At 56.3% G+C, this 16,552-nt stretch overlaps 8 protein-coding genes across 8 annotated transcripts, besides 1 other annotated feature; all 8 read left to right on the top strand.

Moving 5' to 3' along the window:
* Window positions 1-331: 331 nt before the first annotated feature.
* On the top strand, window positions 332-2,773 carry JBP1 (DNA J-binding protein, putative; the record flags this gene model as incomplete). Its single annotated transcript, XM_010706082.1, has 1 exon — window positions 332-2,773. The coding sequence occupies one exon, from the start codon at window positions 332-334 to the stop codon at window positions 2,771-2,773; it is 2,442 nt and encodes an 813-aa protein (XP_010704384.1).
* A 133-nt stretch (window positions 2,774-2,906) lies between these two features.
* Window positions 2,907-3,330: a repeat region.
* A 951-nt stretch (window positions 3,331-4,281) lies between these two features.
* Window positions 4,282-4,641, top strand: LPMP_091470 (rhodanese-like protein; the record flags this gene model as incomplete). The annotated part of the gene is made up of 1 exon (XM_010706081.1): window positions 4,282-4,641. The coding sequence occupies one exon, from the start codon at window positions 4,282-4,284 to the stop codon at window positions 4,639-4,641; it is 360 nt and encodes a 119-aa protein (XP_010704383.1).
* A 953-nt stretch (window positions 4,642-5,594) lies between these two features.
* Window positions 5,595-6,047, top strand: LPMP_091460 (rhodanese-like protein; the record flags this gene model as incomplete). The annotated part of the gene is made up of 1 exon (XM_010706080.1): window positions 5,595-6,047. The coding sequence occupies one exon, from the start codon at window positions 5,595-5,597 to the stop codon at window positions 6,045-6,047; it is 453 nt and encodes a 150-aa protein (XP_010704382.1).
* A 669-nt stretch (window positions 6,048-6,716) lies between these two features.
* On the top strand, window positions 6,717-7,112 carry LPMP_091450 (rhodanese-like protein; the record flags this gene model as incomplete). Its single annotated transcript, XM_010706079.1, has 1 exon — window positions 6,717-7,112. One exon carries the CDS (start codon window positions 6,717-6,719, stop codon window positions 7,110-7,112), a length of 396 nt encoding a protein of 131 aa, XP_010704381.1.
* Window positions 7,113-8,037: 925 nt separating this feature from the next.
* Window positions 8,038-9,276, top strand: LPMP_091440 (hypothetical protein; the record flags this gene model as incomplete). Its single annotated transcript, XM_010706078.1, has 1 exon — window positions 8,038-9,276. The coding sequence occupies one exon, from the start codon at window positions 8,038-8,040 to the stop codon at window positions 9,274-9,276; it is 1,239 nt and encodes a 412-aa protein (XP_010704380.1).
* Window positions 9,277-11,674: 2,398 nt separating this feature from the next.
* On the top strand, window positions 11,675-12,238 carry LPMP_091430 (ubiquinone biosynthesis protein-like protein, putative; the record flags this gene model as incomplete). The annotated part of the gene is made up of 1 exon (XM_010706077.1): window positions 11,675-12,238. The coding sequence occupies one exon, from the start codon at window positions 11,675-11,677 to the stop codon at window positions 12,236-12,238; it is 564 nt and encodes a 187-aa protein (XP_010704379.1).
* Window positions 12,239-12,895: 657 nt separating this feature from the next.
* LPMP_091420 (hypothetical protein) lies at window positions 12,896-13,315 on the top strand (the record flags this gene model as incomplete). Its single annotated transcript, XM_010706076.1, has 1 exon — window positions 12,896-13,315. One exon carries the CDS (start codon window positions 12,896-12,898, stop codon window positions 13,313-13,315), a length of 420 nt encoding a protein of 139 aa, XP_010704378.1.
* Window positions 13,316-14,457: 1,142 nt separating this feature from the next.
* On the top strand, window positions 14,458-16,179 carry LPMP_091410 (hypothetical protein; the record flags this gene model as incomplete). The annotated part of the gene is made up of 1 exon (XM_010706075.1): window positions 14,458-16,179. One exon carries the CDS (start codon window positions 14,458-14,460, stop codon window positions 16,177-16,179), a length of 1,722 nt encoding a protein of 573 aa, XP_010704377.1.
* Window positions 16,180-16,552: the final 373 nt, after the last annotated feature.

Below are 16,552 nucleotides of genomic sequence, written 5' to 3'. Positions count from 1 at the left end.
TTTCTTCCTGTTATCATTTCTTGGCTTGCGTCTGCTTCTGCTCTTCCCACAGGCTCCTCTCTTGTACGTGTGCTGCCAGTCGCAGTTTGGCAAGCCTGTGCGTGTATGTGCCGTACCTTAAGCCCCCCCCAATTGTGTACTCCTCTTCCCTCCACACTCGCCCTTTTCAATTGTGTCGTTCTTACCGCCAAGAGCAATTTCGTCCGTCTCTTTCCCGCGCTACACTCCACTAAGATGTTCCTGTTATGTAGCGCGAACACGCCCACACACACACACATTGCGATTTGAATACTTGCATAATCCACATCTTTTTTCCGGCGACTACGAAGCCATGGAGTCCAGCACCAAGAGGATTAAGATGGACATCTTCAACTTTCCTACCATCAAGGAGACACGTACCCCGGAGGAAGTGGCAGAGAGCTACGCTGAAGCCGTCAAGTTGCACCCCTTCTACGACAACGCGCACTGTGTTATCGATTTTTACGATAGCGGTACCATCAAAGATGGCCGCGGAGAGATCATTGGTGTTGTGCTTCGGAAAGCCTTACCAAAGTACGCGACATCCATGGCGTCGGTGCTCCTCATATCCGCTGCCGTGCGAACCTCGCTTCGGAGCATGATATTCGGTGGGGAGTCGCCTTTGAGTGGAATTGCTGGCTACTTCGACTATCGGGGCTCGCCGGTGGAGCTGAAGTCACGCAAAACGTCCTTCACATATGAGCACGAGGAGGCATGGTCGGCTGTCTTCCCTGTCGTCGATTATGTCAGCGAGATCTACAGACATGTGGCACCGGAGCGGTGGAAAGCACAAAACAACGCAATTCCGGATCTCGTGCGCATTCACGGAACCCCGTTCTCCACGCTCACCATCAACTCCCGCTTCCGCACAGCCTCTCACACCGACGTCGGCGACTTTGACGCTGGCTATAGCTGCATCGCATGCATTGATGGGCAGTTTAAAGGGCTTGCCCTTACCTTTGACGACTTCCGCATCAACGTGCTCATGCAGCCGCGCGATGTAATGGTGTTTGACTCGCACCACTTCCATTCAAACACGGAGGTGGAGGTGTCGTGCTCAGAGGAGGACTGGAAGCGACTTACCTGCGTTTTTTACTACCGCACTGCCCTCGGCGAGCCGTCAAGCTACGCCGAGTACCGGCGCCGCTTGGAAAAGTCCAAGCAGGATCCCAGCTTCACTCCGGTGGTGAGCAACGTGATGATAAAGGAGAACGGCACAAACCTGAACCGTCCATCCCCTGTGCACCCCGTCCCTCCCTCACCGTTTTGGTTGCCAATGCTGACGCATTGCCTGCAGCACTGTGCATCGGCGGCACAAAGCGTTCACGAAGCCATGACGGCGGATGGGAGTCAACTGGCTGAGATTATCTTTGGGGAACCGCTGTCAATATCAGATGGCATCCCGCTGCGCGGAGACGACGAGAAGCTGAAGGCCAACGGTGACACCGGGGCCAAGCCGCTCTCACGTCTGGGTGGGTTCAGTGAGACGGATCTGATGGTTTCGACGGCAGCAGAGAAAAGAAAGTATCTCGACAGCGAGTTTCTCGCCCACTGTATCAGCGTGCAGCTACTGGACATGTGGAAGCAGGCGCGTGCGAGGTGGTTGGAGCTGGTAGGCAAGGAGTGGATGCACATGCTTACCCTCAACCCTGAGCGCAAAGACTTTTTGTGGAAGAACCGGTCCGAGATGAACTCGGCCTTTTTCGACCTCTGCGAGGTGGGAAAGCAGGTAATGCTGGGCCTTCTGGACAAGGAGGCGGCGCTTCCAAAGGAAGAACAGGCTTTCTGGACCTTGTACGCTGTACACCTGAGCGCAGCGTGCGCGGAGGAGCTGCACATGCCCCATGACGCAATGTCACTCCGCAAGCTAAATGTGAAGCTGAAGGACTTCAACTTTGGCGGCACACGATACTTCAAAGACATGCCACCTGAGGAGCAGCAACGCAGAATGGAGCGCAAGCAACGCATTGAGGAGGCGCGCCGCCATGGCATGACCGGCGCGCACGAAAAGCGAGCGAACTGGCTGACCAACGACTCATTCGACTACCAAACCGAGGACTGTGTCGTGGATTATGCCAAACACAAGTGGGTGCTGCCTGAGCGTCACGCAAAGGCAGTCACGAAGGATGTGCACACTGCCTGGCTCCCAACTAGGGAAGAGGTAGTGCGAGTGCTCGTTGTACTACCTGACTTGCAAATCAGAGTCGAGGGCGTAGACTGCAAGCTGGAGAAGCCAGACACTGTGGAGGATTCATCAGAGTGGGTGCGCTTGGTGAGCAGCCCAGCTGTGCATCGTCTCCTGGCCGCTGCGCAGCGCAACTTGCAGCTTCCGGACGACGTCATGCATGGCAATATCCACATCCGTTTTGTCTTTCACAGCACGCTGCCTACGGACATGTACGACTTCGTGGTGCTGCAGCATGTATTGAGCCGTATACCAGACGATGTGCTGGCGTCGTCGTATATTACGCGCGCTGCAGCCCTCTGCTCAGGCTGTCTCTTCGTGGAGGAGACGGATGTGCAGTGCCGACAATACTACACTCTCAAGTATTCCATTCGCCGCAACTACGACGCCGTCGCCCCGCACTTCTTCCAGCAGCTGCACCAGGCGAGTTACGGGACGAAAATGGCACGCGTGCGCACAAAGGGGGAGTTGGAGGCTCTTATTCCCATGGTGTGCTGTGCGCGCTACAAGCTACAAGGCTCACCGCTTAATACGACCATTCATGTGGTGTCTCCCACGGCGCCCCACTAAACACAAAGGTGCCTGTGTTTGGATTGACCTCTCACGCCCATGAAGTAAATTACCTACACACTGTGCTCATACTGTCTTCTGAGTTATACGCTTTTACCCTTTTCTCTACATAGATCCGAAGGATGCCAGCTACCTCATTGTGCATGGTATCAGACTCTCGTACGCACCCTCTGTGGGAAGCCCAAGAACCTACAGCCTGTTCTCGGGTACCGCTGTGCGGACTCCATGTGTCCGCGGACCTGTCTGGACTGGCGCTGTGCCGAAAAGGCGTGCGGTCATGGCCACGTTTGGGCAAGGCCACTAAGAATCGTGTCGATGACCCAACGCATATACGCATTCGCCTACTGTTTTTCTGCTCGTGCTACATCGCTGTGATCTTCAGCTTAATCCTGGGCCCAGCCTGTTCTGTCTGCAGAGGAATTAAAGTGGGGGCTGAACGATACCCAAGTCTGCTGGTTGGCCCGGCTCCTTGACCTAGTCGTGGCGCAGCAGAAATAAGTGGAATGCGGCCGTATGTGTGTGCTTGTGGACTGGTTTGTGGTGGATGGAAATGGTAGGAGAAAATCTACCCAGATATATCGAGCATGTGAGGGAAGATTTAGCAAACGTTATCACAGCACACCACTTGATTATAAATATCAGCGGAGCGATGCCCAGTTGTGGGGATCTTGGGAGAGACACGGAAGGGGTGTACCGCCACGTACAGCAGGCGCCTCATAGAGACTTGTGGTGAGGACCATATCGACTTATCCCCCTTCTTAGTGTGTCGCGCTGACATTTTTTGTGTCCGGCCGCGCCAGTGGTGCGGTGCTGCACAAGACATCCCACACACAAAAAAGGGAAAAAAATGCACTTCGTCTGTTTATATGGCTGTACATTCCTCGCTTGAGCAGGTGCAGGTACGCCCGTGCTTTCGTGCGTGTTTGTGCGCATGTTTTAGCGAGCACCGGCGCGCACTGGATCACGTTCTTGCCTCGCCACATCCCCGACACACGCACCGACAAGCTCTGTACAACAGTCGAACACACCCTGTTGAGGCATCCGCTTCCAAAGAGAGGATGGTGGAGAGAAGAGAGGGAGAGGGACTTGGATGTGACCGATTGCTAGGCGAGGTACTCCCTCTAGCCCTTTCCTCATGACTGGGTCTCCTCGACCTCCTCGGAGTATCACGTGAGCGTCGCTCTCAGAGTTACGCTTTGTGCTCCCCAATTTGCAAGTTACCGTGGCATTGCCGGCAGCGCAATCCGTGAGGACTGTGGGGACGCATAGAGTATGCCACGACTACCGCTTCACTTGCGTCTGGCTCTTTCCTCTTTTTTACCTCCTCCTCCTCTCCTCTTCGGTGACGAACACGCACACGGGCGTGCATAAGCACATGCCGCATTGTGTCATGTTGGCTCGGAATCACGCGCAGGATCTTCCTCAGATCTTTTCCTGTGACTACTAATCCTACCCTTGTGCCCCATCGCTGTTTCTTGACAAAAGAACCGCTCCTTGCGTGTTTTGGGATGCAGCGTCTGACTTACGCCGCTGTGAAGGCGTTGGTGGCGAAGAAGCAGTCGGGTGATCGCCATATGTGCATATTGGATGTCCGCAGCGCCGATGAGGTGGCGGGAGGCGCTATTGCGGCCTCCGTCAACATTCCTCTCGATCAGCTGGAGTCCGCTCTTCAGCTGACAGCCGACGAGTTCAAGGAGAAGTACAAGGCACCCAAGCCGGAGACATCTGACCACGTTGTGACTTACTGCCTTCGCGGCATGCGTGCGGAGAGTGCAGCCGCCTTGCTTCGTTCCAGCGGCTACACAAACGTTGATGTGTATCCCGGCAGCTGGACAGAGTGGTCAGAGAAAGAAAAGAGCGCAGCATAGCCAAGCTGGCGCTTCACTGCTCCTTCGCCGCCCATCAGCCGCCGTGACTAGGAGCGGTTACCATAGCTGAGCTTAATACACCCACTAACAGATTCTCCACAGCAGCGCCACACGCTGTGCACCCAAACACGCGGAGTTCCAGTAGGTGATACTATGATGGACAGAGGAATATCGTGTTTTACCGGGCTCTCCATTTCAGCAGCAGCGCTGTTTGCTGCTCAATTGGCTATTTTTTCATTATCGCTGCCGTTCCAGTTTTCCGTCTCCCTCTTTAGTGCGATATTGACTTAGCCGAAGGTAGCAGATACCCAAGGATTGTTGCCATGTGGGGAAAACATCCATAATCCGAACTGTGTGGTGTCATTCATGGTGCTGTTCACTGATGTACCGAGGCTAGAAAGGGGACTTTTGTGGGTGTGCGGGTAGACGTCACCCTCCTTCCAATCTCTAGACAGCGCATCGACCGCAAAGTCGCCTCGACTGCGGCCCCGCTGGTATGGAGCGCGTTGTGATGTGATCAAACAGGGATGAAAAGCTCTGGTGAATCCGCTTCCCTGGTGGGTTGCGGTCGATGCACGGTGGAGCACTCATTGAATCTGTCGTTTCCTTTTCTCCCTCGTGTGCTGTACCTCTCATCACTTCGTTGTCCCACCTCTCGCTCTGCTTGTTACGCCTTCTGTTCTTCCGTTGTGCGTGCACACGCTTGATATGTGACCGTGCATTTTTGGCATCGCCTCTCCCGCCTTCAGCGGCGGCGATCCATGGCGGCAGGCGAATCAACGCTCTTTTTTTTTGCCGGTGCCTCCCATCTCCCTCACCTCATCCTCTGGTGCGCTTCTTCTTCGCTGCTGCGTTCTCTGCAGCCGAGGGCAAGCACTCGGGTAGCTGTGAGTCCACAGTGGTCTCTTTACCATCGTTGCTGTTCATGCCAGGGAGTTTTACACTGACGAGCGATGCTTAGAGGAACGAGGTATCTATGCCGATACTTCACTATCGATCAGGTGGCGAACATTGTAAAAGCGAAGCAGAGTTGTAGTGATGCCGTGCGCAACATCCAACTCATCGACGTTCGATCGACAGCCGAAGTGGCGGCGACGGGGATGATTCCTTCTGCAATCAATGTTCCACTACCGGTTCTGTCAGACGCTCTCAGCCCTGAGAGCATAATTGAGGATGATGAGTTCGAGTTCTTCTTCGGTGGTCCTCGCCCCGTGCAAGGGGTGACTCAGCTTGTGCTATACTGCGCACACGGCGTCCGCTCTGCTATCGCCTGCGAGCTCGCAGAGGAGCTTGGCTTTGAAAACGCCGGCAATTTCTCCGGCAGCTGGGCTCAGTGGTACCACGCATACGGCACCCCCAGTACCTCTGCGGCTCCACCAGAATCTTCACCAACCCCACTCCAGTAAAAGAGCTTGAAGGGCTGCTGCTCTAGCTGCCGTGGGCGGGATCACTCTACGCTGCTGCGCTTACGGTGGCTACAAACACCTCTCGCTCTCTCGTTGCCTTTCAGCTGGACTGCACTTTCTGAAGAGAAAGTAGCCAATGTAACGACATTTTGCCTGTTGTGAATGCGATGTTTCCACTCCGTGGGATACTGAAGAGGGGGTGGCCTACGCCTTCCCACTGTATACCAACGCAGCACCGTGCGCCCACGCTGCTTGCCAGCACTCCGGCATGCATGCATGGCGTAGCATGTGCTCCTGCGCATGCTCACTTCATATTTTTTGTGTTCATCTCGGCTGGCCCCCTTTGTGCCGCTCCTTCGGGACGCGCTAAATCTGCGTGGTCTTCATTCTTCCTCGTCCTCCCTCTCTTCGCCACTCTCCTTCTTCTTTCCACCTTGAGAACGCATCTCATCATTGCAACGGAGGCAACCGAAATTGCGTCCTTTTCCTCGCAACGTGCTCTGTACGTACACGTGTCTCTGCGCTGGTGCGCGTGCATCTTCAGCACATTGGTAGAGAAGAATTGTTGCTCCCTCTCCTTTCATACAGAGCTTCCATCTCCCCAATTATCTGTGCTCCACATGATAAGGCTCTTTCGCTTGACAACTCACCCACTCCTGCTTCTTCGCGATGTCGCTGCCGGACTTTACACACCCCTTCAACGTGTATGAGGCCCAGGCGGTGGTGCGCGCGCTCGAGGCCGGGAGGGCGAGCGGGGTGTATCTGCTAGATGTGCGTGAGGAGTTCGAAGTGAAAGCGGTGCCGCCGCTTCCACATGCCCTGGTGATTCACTTTCGAGACCTCCATACTGCCATGCGGATGTGGGCATCATCTTTTCAGAGCAAGTACGGCGTGCGTAAGCCACGCAAGAAAGACCGCATTCTCGTCTACGCGTTAAACCAGCAGCGGGCCGCATCTGGCGCTTCCTACCTAGTGGAGCGTGGGTACAAGTCCGCTGTCTTCCTGAACGCCAAGATCTCAGAATACCGTGACTCGACCCAGAACGAACTGGATGAGGATCTTTAGCACTGGTGCCTCAGTCGTTTTTCTCGCTGATGAGCTGTGCCTGCTCCTGCAGTGAGCGTCGCGAGGCGGGGGTAGTTTTACTGCGATTAGAGGAGCGGAAGGCTCGTGCGTGCGGTAGCCCCTCGCCTCTTCGCTCCAACTCACACTTCGAACTGCCTCGCCCTCACACATGTATGAGAGAATCGCGATGCTGAGTGGCGCTACCGCCGCTCTTTGGATCTGTCGTCGCATTCACCCTCCCCTAAGTGCTCTCCCTTGCGTCTTTTCTTCCTTCGCTCGTGTCCTGATTGGTGGCGCACCTGCTGCAGGCGGTGTCCCTCCAGCTGAGACAGCGAAGAACAAAGGAATACGACACGAAGCTGCCCGACGCAGAGCTCCTAGTTGCGCTCTGTGCAAGTTTGTGTGCAGTAGAACATGATGCTACTCCTGGTGCTCAGCGCTGCCAGCTCTTTGCTTTCTCTTTCAATAAACTCCCTGGGGCCGTGTCGTCATGTTTACTACTTCTCCTCCGTCTCTCGCATTCCCCTTTACTCCCCACTCGCCACGTGTCATTTTACACGACCGATTTGCCACTCATCAACGCGTCTTGACCGTACGAAACACGTAGCGCAGGTGACAGTGACTGGTGAGTGTTGGCGTGCGTTTGCGCGACTACTCCGTTGCCTTCTTTTTCGTCAGACAGTCGAGGAAAGGGCCTCCGCGGCGCGTTTGTCTCTGTTGGCTGCTGCAGCGCTCATCTCCTTTGTTGAGGCACTGCCGCCTACGGCAACAAGCATACACTCATACGTATTCCATAGTCACCCGCTGCTGATTCTGCCGCGCTGCTGTCCTACTGCCACCCTTCGTTCACAGGATAATAAAGACGAAGAGCAATCGTACGCGAGAGGGTCAAGCAACGTGCTTTACTATCCCGCCGGTTGCCATCATGCAGGGCGTCGCTCGGTGGCGTGTGCGTCTCTTTAATCGTGCACGTCAGCCTCTGTTTGGTGCCTCCTTATCCTCGGCGTGTAGGCACTGCGCAACAGTGCCGACAGAGGACGATGTGCGCAAGGCATACAAGATACTTGGGGTTCACACCTCGGCCACCTTGACCGATGTGAAGAAGCGCTACGGCGACCTCGCCAAGGAGCATCATCCGGATGTGTCGAACACCTCTGCAGACTCTAGCACAAGCCGCATGACGGACATTAACAACGCTTACAACACGGTGAAGCAATTTCATCAGGCGGGCAGGCAACTCTTCGAGGCTACGCGCGCGTCAAGCGCCCGTGGGACCCCCAACTCCTCCTCTTCCTCCTACTACACAACGCGGGACACAGCATACCAGCCCTGGTATGAGGACATGGATCCACTTCTGTACGAGTTCATGTGGGAGGAGATGCGGCGGCAAAACGAGGAGGACTGCTTTGCCAGAAACATGTACACAGAGAGGGCTTACCGCCCCAACGGCCAATGGCAACCGCCGCACTGTAGTCCCTCGGCAAGACCGCGGCAGTCGTCCGGAAACGGTGACGGTAGGCAGTCACATGGTGGAAAGAGGTGCTCGTCTTCGACGACCTGGCCTGAGGAACAGGTGAAGGCAATGGTGAACATGTACCAAGATGGCAAAAGCTTTGAGTTCATTGCCAATGCCCTCGGCAAAGAGAGTGCAGCGGCGGTGGTGGAGGAATTCAACCGGTGGAGCAGCGACAATCAGCCACAGCGGCGCAAAGGGGGAAAGCCGTACAATGCAAAGCGGCACCGCTCCCATGGGAGACAGGGGTCCTTCTACTACACCGAGTCGCCGGATGAGGTGCCCTTTGAACTGTATGAGATGATGGAGGAGGAGCTGTACTACGATGACTCTGCTGAAGAAGCTGGGAACCCGTTTGGGTACTACCAGGGCGATGGGGAGGAGTACGACGTGCCGTACGGCAACGCAACTCCGTTCTACGGCGTGCATCAGATGAACGGGGGTCCTGCACCATATCGGCACTTTGAAGGGGGTGAGAGTCCCATATACAACTCGTCACGGAAGGCTTCGTACAGGCCGATGCGTGACCCCCGCGGCGGTGTTCCTAACAAAAACAAGCGCTACAATGCTGCTTCGAGTAGTAAGGGAAGTGGCGGTGGCTTTCAGTCAGGCCACGGGAAGGGTCACAGCAGCAGTGGAGGCAGAAAATAAGCGTGCTCCCCCACTGCACCCCTCCTCTATGGGTTTCTGCACTTTGCTTGTTTTTGTTTTCGCCACGGACACCCGTTTGAGACGCTGTGCTCAGCGGGCACTGCACTTCCAATAGCCCTGTGCCTCCCACTTCTCCTCTAACTCTCTGCGTAGGAAGAGAATCGTCTGTGCCTCCGCCTCCCTCCCTCTCCCGACCGTGTCGTTGCTGTCTGGGGTTGCTGTCATCATCGACGATCCGGCAGCTTAATCGCAGATTTCCTCCTGCGCGCGCTGTAGTGTGGTTTCAGGGCCCGAAGACGAAAGGGCGACACCCTTAAAAACGTTAAGAGCTAGCTTGCGTGTTGCAGCTGAAACACTGCCATGTGTGTTAGCATGTTCCTGCGCACACGTGCGTCTCCCTCTGTGCAGGTGTTTGGGATTGCTGTCCGGCGAATTCTCGCTGCACGTCGTGAAAGGGGGGAGAGAGGACGGCAGTGCGCACGTGCAACCCCGGCGTGACGGCCATGTCATTTTGGGGGTGTCTTCTCTCTCCGGGGAGCTTTGTCGGTGCATCGCCGAGTGTCCGCCGCTTACTTCTCTTGCTTGACAGTTACGCCTCATTTCAGTCTCCTAGTCCCTCGTATCCATGTAGGTGGAGTCACATTGTTGTAAAGACAGCGATTGAGGTGCGTGTAATGGAGGGTGACCTGCGCGTGGGCAGTCTCCATATGTCTCGCTCATCAATTCTAGAAACCCCTCGCGCTTCCTATGTTTCAATGTTCCTCTCATTTCACTCGCTCAGGTTGCGCAGCGCAGCCTACAGTGGCCCGACCTCTACTTCACCCATTCCCACCTACCCGTTTATGCGCATTCATCAGCGTTGCTTTCCTCGCTTAATTACGTGTTTGTGGGTGCAGGGGCGCTAGTGCTCTACGCCCGCGTTGGACAGTGCCACGCCTTTGTCTGGTTTCTTTCCTTGTGCGCCCACCCCTGCATATGACTCCGCAGCGCTTATCTTATTAACTCCATCAGTCCACCACACGCACAAAACGTCGCGCCTTTTTCTTCTCCTGTTTGCGACTGACTCATTGGCCTGTGCTTTGCTCGTCTGCCCTTGTCTCATCTCTTTTCGTCTCTCGTTTGGTCTGCGGACGCTTGCCGGCCATGGGCGCTGAGTGCGGAGGTCGCCGTGTCGTCGAAACCCGAAATGTGGTGATCCTGTCGTTTCGCTGGAGCTAAGGGTGTCTCCTCATCGTTTTGTTTCCGTGACAACACCCGCCTAGTGGATCCCGTGGCAGTCAGCAATGTAGGCAAATGGGGGAGGAATTCATGTGGGAATGCATCCGGCGCTGGCTCTTGTGTGTGTACTGCTGCTGGATCTGCGTCTCGTCGTGCTGGTCGTGACTTGGGTCCTTCTCTCGCACCCCCTCGACGTGCATAATGGTTTACGCGGAGGGAAGCGAGGAGGTCAGTCGCGGCGGCCGCACCGGCGCCATCGTGGCCTTGTCGAGTAGATAATGGAAGGATATACAAGACATCGTGGTTGGCTATATCGAGAGGAGAAAGGGGCTCTCTGCCTCGCCTGAGACGTGCTGGAAGAAACTGTGGGAAGATGGCAGGTGGTAGAAGAGCGAGAAAATATATTTTTTCCTCCTCCTCTCACCCGCGCTTCTCTCTCCGTGTGCAGTACGTCGCTCAATGCGAACGAAACGCACTTCTTGTTGTTTCTGGTCAGCAACCCTGTTTGCAGGTATGGCTGAAACCCATGAAGATGTACCTGCATGGACTCCCTGCCACCTCCTGACTATGTGGACGTGGAATTTCTATTTTTCAACTCTGCAGTGGGCCTGTGCTTCAGTAGAATAGAAACGCTTTCCTCCGCTCAACCCCCCCCCCTCTTTCTCTCTCTCTCTTCACCTTATTCTCCTCTATCTCTGCTGCTCCCTGTGCCCCCTCGTTTCTGTGCGCTGTCTACCTTCGCTGGTGGGTATCAGTGGCTGCAACTTGTCACCGAAGTTGCCATATCGGCTTTGCCGCTCTGTTGGGCAGACCGAAAGGTCCGCTACCTCCCGCCCTCCGCCCACCCCAGTCACCGGCGCGCTTTCCAGCGGTCATTATTAGTGCCATCGCAAGGAGCTCACGCCCTCCCAGCACAGCGCAAAGCAGCCGCAGTCCAACCCGCTGCACAGAGACACCTTACGGGACCGTCTGTTCAAAACGTCCTGTGTGTGCGCGCGCGGTAAATCGACGAAACTGTGTGCACATCATGCAGTGGGTACCCCTCTTTGCAACCGGTGCCGCGTTGGCCCATCAAACCGGCGTCTTTGCAGTGGAAAGCCTTAAGGCGATCTACGACCCGACGAATGCAGATGCCGTCGCCGCTGTCGGCGAGCTCAGCTCGCTCAACTCGCTGGAAAATATGAAGAACTGCATGATGGCTGACCAGCGGGGCCGCAGCATTTTGAAGCACCAACCTGTCGTGGGTGATGAGGTGCTCGAGTTCAGTCGAGGTCTCGCACCATCCACCTTCGGCTTCCGGTATGCCGCCTACATGGACCGTAACCACTTCCTGCCCAGTGGGCGGACGGCCGTGAAGCACATTGCTGACCCGACCTTGGCGTATGTAATGATGCGATACAGGCAGTGCCACGATTTTGTGCACGTCATTACCGGTTGTGGCCGCTCGGTAGAGGAGGAGCTGGCGGTGAAGGTCTTTGAGTGGAAGCACACAGGCTTGCCTCTCGGGTTGCTTTCGCTGCTTGGTGGCGCGTCACGGCTGTCAGCAACGCAGTTGGCACACATGCGACTCTTTTGGGAGTGGGCTTCTCACAACGCACCGTGCTCCCGCCATGACAAGCCCGCCGTGCCCATGTATCTCAATGTGCCGTGGGAGGACATGCTCGCCAAGGAGTACGATGAAGTAGCGGCGTATACCGGTATTACACCGCTGCCTGTATTCCTCAAGAAACACCAGAAGCAGTGAACGGTGCGCGTTGCTCTTTCTGGCGCGGAGGTGATTGGAATAAAAATGGTGGCGGGGAAGACCCGCGATATGTTGAAGGCCGCCGCTGCTCTTGCCTCTCCCCCCCCTACTCACGCCCTTGCTCTTGTGTTGCTCCTGCTCGACCGCGTCTTTCATCTCTCTTCCGCCGCGCGCTCGCCTTAAGTTGGATGCGGAACTGCAACAATAGGATTTTCTGTGCAGGTGTGGGCGTGTATGTCAATCACAAGCGAATTCCTTTTCTTCTTCTTGGCGACTCCTGCACATTAGAAGGTGGGGGTGAGCAAACAACTGATACGAACTCCCCGTGTGAAAGAGTCGCCCTTTGGCATGGACGACAAGACGGCTTCGTCCTGCCATAAACCTCTAATGGTTCCTTGAGCGGGATCGCCCTGCGAGATATGACGCCTCCTCTTCCTTCTCCCTTCACTCCTACGCTAAACTTGTCTCCTCTCTGCATGATAAGGTGTCCACCATATCTGTCTCTCGCTCTCTTCAGCCACCACTCCTAAAGCAGGGACGTGCAAACACACGCATACTCGTTTACAGAGGGGCCCCCCTTCATTCAGCTTTGCTCCTCCTCGCCTCTCTCTCTCTGGCTTGCATTCTTTGCTGCTTTTGTGTTCTTGTCTAGCTCGAATGCCGGTGGACTACTCCAAGAAGTTGGACGCGCTCCGGGAGCTGTACGAGCGTGTGCAGCAGAAAGACGCGAACATCGCGGAGGAGGCGTACGCCGCGGCCGGCGTGAAGAACAAAGCCCGCCTGAAGGACATCGAGAAGGAGATCAGCGCCACTAAAAAGAAGGTTTCGCACGAGGTCAAGAAGGTTACGGACGAGGAAATCGAGAAGGAGTACGAGGCGATGGCCAAGGAGCACAAAATGACGATAGAGGAGTTCAAGGAGACCGTATTGGGCAAGGAGCGCCAGCCCGGCGTTGGTAGCGAATTCTCTGAGCGCCACACTGCCCTGCGGAGGGAGCGGGCGGAGCAGCGTGATCTAAAGGAGATGCGCCGCCAGGTTGAGCGCGGTGACTTCGACATGGCGGTCGACTACGTTTAACACGCGCGGACGCTGTGGTTGGCAAAGTCGTCGCCGCCATCGCTTCTGTTACTTTTTTTTGCCCCTCGCATGATCTCCCTCCTCCGCCCCGGCCCAATGCGCAGGTGCGTGGGTTTCTTCGCTTTGTGTCATGTCCGCATGCCATTGCGGCGCGTGTCTCCTCTGTTGCATGCACTCCTTCTTCTCTCCCACAGAGGGACAGACAGCATTCAGCATCTGTGCGCGTGTACATGCATGTGGCTCCGTGTTGTTTCTCCTCTGTGATCACGTCTAGTGATGTTGTCCTTCTTCTTCTATGTTTGCATTATCACCTAACTGAACACTTCAGCATGCCCGTTTGCCTCCACTTTCTTCCACGTGACTTTACTGGACATGAGCTCGTGAGGTTTGTATAGGTGCGGGTGTGCAGCCCGGTGCGTAGGTTGGCTCTCGCAATGCGTTTCTTAGCCTTTCCTCCATGAAGTAACTACTAATTCAGATTCTACACTGAAGCAGCCCTGCGACCCTGGCGGCGACTGGAATTTGAGGATTGCAGTCTGTCGAGGGGAGTACCAGGCCATGTGGTCGTATGCGGCAGCGTGTCTTCACGGCCGGTGTCTGTCGCATGTAATGCACACACGCATCCATGGGCGAAAGCGAATACTACGCTGCCGCGCCATGCCACCTGAGGAGACTCCCTATTTTCAGTGTTCACTTTCCTTCACCGCCCTTCAGGAGCCTTCGGTAGCGGCCATATCATCCTATTACCAATGCAGCTCTTCATGTAGCCCCAACTGCGTTGTCCTCTCTCGCTCTGTACCCTCAGCCTCTCTTTCTCCATTTACTCCCGGTTTGAGTCGTAAAGTCAATGAGGCTGGTCCATTCCTGCAGGAACGAGCTCTGCAAGCGACACCACGGAGTTTGTGTGCTTGCCAACTGTGACCCTCGTGCTGCTGCTCATCCGCTTGGCGCCTGCAGACGCGCTCGGCCTCCTCCTCCGCGACGCTCTCTCCTTCTTGTTTAGAACTGAATTGTTTATGCAGAGGCGTCGTCGTTGCCGTCTGCCAGTGTTACTCGCCGACGCACTTATTCCGTTGTGTTTCTACGTCCGCGGCGTCTCTTTAAGTGCCGCTTCACTTTGTGACCGATTCCCTTCGTAAGAGATGCTGTCGCTGAGTACGCCCTACCGCGGCACCGCTTGGCTTTCACAGTGCATGCACGACGTCAAGCTCACAAAGCTGCAGCAAACAGTTCGGCCCTACTCAAACAGCACGCCAGCCGCTGACGCACAGCCAGTTCGCACCATTCTTGCCACCTCCCGCATCCACCGTGGTGAGCACCTCGGCACTGTTAAGCACGACTGCGTCATGACTGGGGAACGCGCCTCACAGCTGCTGCGGCGAGTGTGTTGTGGAGAACGGTCGCACCCGGGTGCGACCGTGGCGACGAACCTCCAGTCGCTTGCCGTGCAGTGCTTTGACGATGTCGTCAGTCGCCTCTCCGCCCTCCCCTCGGTAACCTCGGCACCGCCTCACATGCTGCTCTCCCGTGACGCACTACTCATTACCGTGGCCTTGTATCTTTCACGCAGCCCGCTGAACGCTGGCGTCCTTCCTGTCGAAAATCCGCTGCGTGCGTGGATGGATGCACTGCCGCGCCGACCCCCACCAATGGGCGTACTGCTGCGCCGTAGCTTTCTCAGCCGCGATGATGTCGAGCCGCTCCCTCGTCGACTGCGACTTGGGCGGCACACAAAAGCAGTCGCGCCTGGTGAAGATGTGGCAGCAGCCTCGACAGAGCTCATGGTACAGGCGGTGGAGCGGGGTGAATTGGAACTCGCTGACCTGCGCCGACCAGAGGTGGAGACGGCCCTCACGCCTACAGTGCTCACCAACTATTTTAAGGGACGCATGTCAGCCCTGACGCAGCGGCAGCACGAGTCGCAGCGTGCGCGCGGCGGTGTGGCAGAAGCTGAAGAGGGCGCTCTCCACCTTTTCATGACGTGGGAGCGGCAGCTGCAGACACACTTTGTGAACGCCTTACTCCCAGTACTGCTGCTTCCATCCTCCGTGTTGGCCGCGTCCAACTTGGTGGCCCTGCAAGACTCTGCTGCGTGGCTGGATGAAGAGAGCGCCCTACGTTGGGCGCACTTTATGACTCGCTCCCGTGTGGTCAACCTGAACTGGCGCCATCCTGGTCCTCCGCAGCTCTCAATCATACCGTTCGTGGACATGCTGAACCACACATGTCGTGCGAATGCTAACGTTGTCTACCAACGTGAGGATGATGGCAGCGTCTCGGTCACGGCCTCGCGCACTATTGAGGCGGGAGAGGAGCTCGTACTGCGGTACAATCATATAGGTCAGCGCGGGTGCTTGTTTGGTGACCATCCCCGGCCATCAGAGTCTACCGCTGAGGACAAGAGCGCTCAGTTTTCTGGCAAGGCGGCTGCCGTGGCTGACGAAGTGCATCGCATTGAGAAGCGCCAGTACTGGGAGCTGTATGCCTGCGACGAGGATGAAGAAGCTGCGCTGGAGACGGGCCACACTTCCTCCACGAACACCACACCTAGCGCCCGCGGAGGTGGGTGCAACACCGCGTCACCAACAGCTGTCGGACACTGGGAGATGGAGCAGGAGGTGCAGTGGCTTTGGCGCTTTGGTTTTTTGCGCAGCAACGAAGAGAAGAATCGCGAGGCGGCACTGCTGTGGAGTCGCGGTCTTCGCAACCGAATCGCACATCTGACAGACGTCCGGCGCAAAGGGCGCCCTGGTGAGTTCGTGGTGGGGGTGCCGGAAGGACTCCAGCAGCTGCGCGAACAGCGCGCGCAGCTAGAGCGAGATCGCTACAACAATAATAGGGTCTTCCCTCCCCAGCAGCTGTGAGCACGCGAGCCTGATGGAGCCTCCTTCCGTGGGTATTGGCGCGTGCCCGTGCGGTCACGTGTGATGTTACACGTGTGAGCTCGTCTTCACAGGACGTAGGCTCTATTATTGTCCCGCGTCTCTCCACACTTCCGAAGAGAAGAGGGCATACCGCGATCTAATGCGTCTGTAATGGGGTTTCTCGCTGTGTTGATTTATTTCCGGCCTAGTGGATGGCTCATAGTGTCACTGTGCACCCAGCAAGGGGGCTCTCTTCGGCCCTACCCAATAGACAGGGCGCATGTTGGCGAGCACACTGAGACCGGACAGGATTTGTGCGCGCGCTTCTACACCTTACTCTACCAACACACCCTTGCCTAGTTCGCTTTTCCGC

Source organism: Leishmania panamensis (genome assembly GCF_000755165.1).
Source record: "Leishmania panamensis strain MHOM/PA/94/PSC-1 chromosome 9 sequence".
NCBI lineage: Eukaryota > Euglenozoa > Kinetoplastea > Trypanosomatida > Trypanosomatidae > Leishmania > Leishmania panamensis.
The sequence above is the reverse complement of the archived record's forward strand: the minus strand, read 5'-3'. Positions and strand labels throughout refer to the sequence as shown.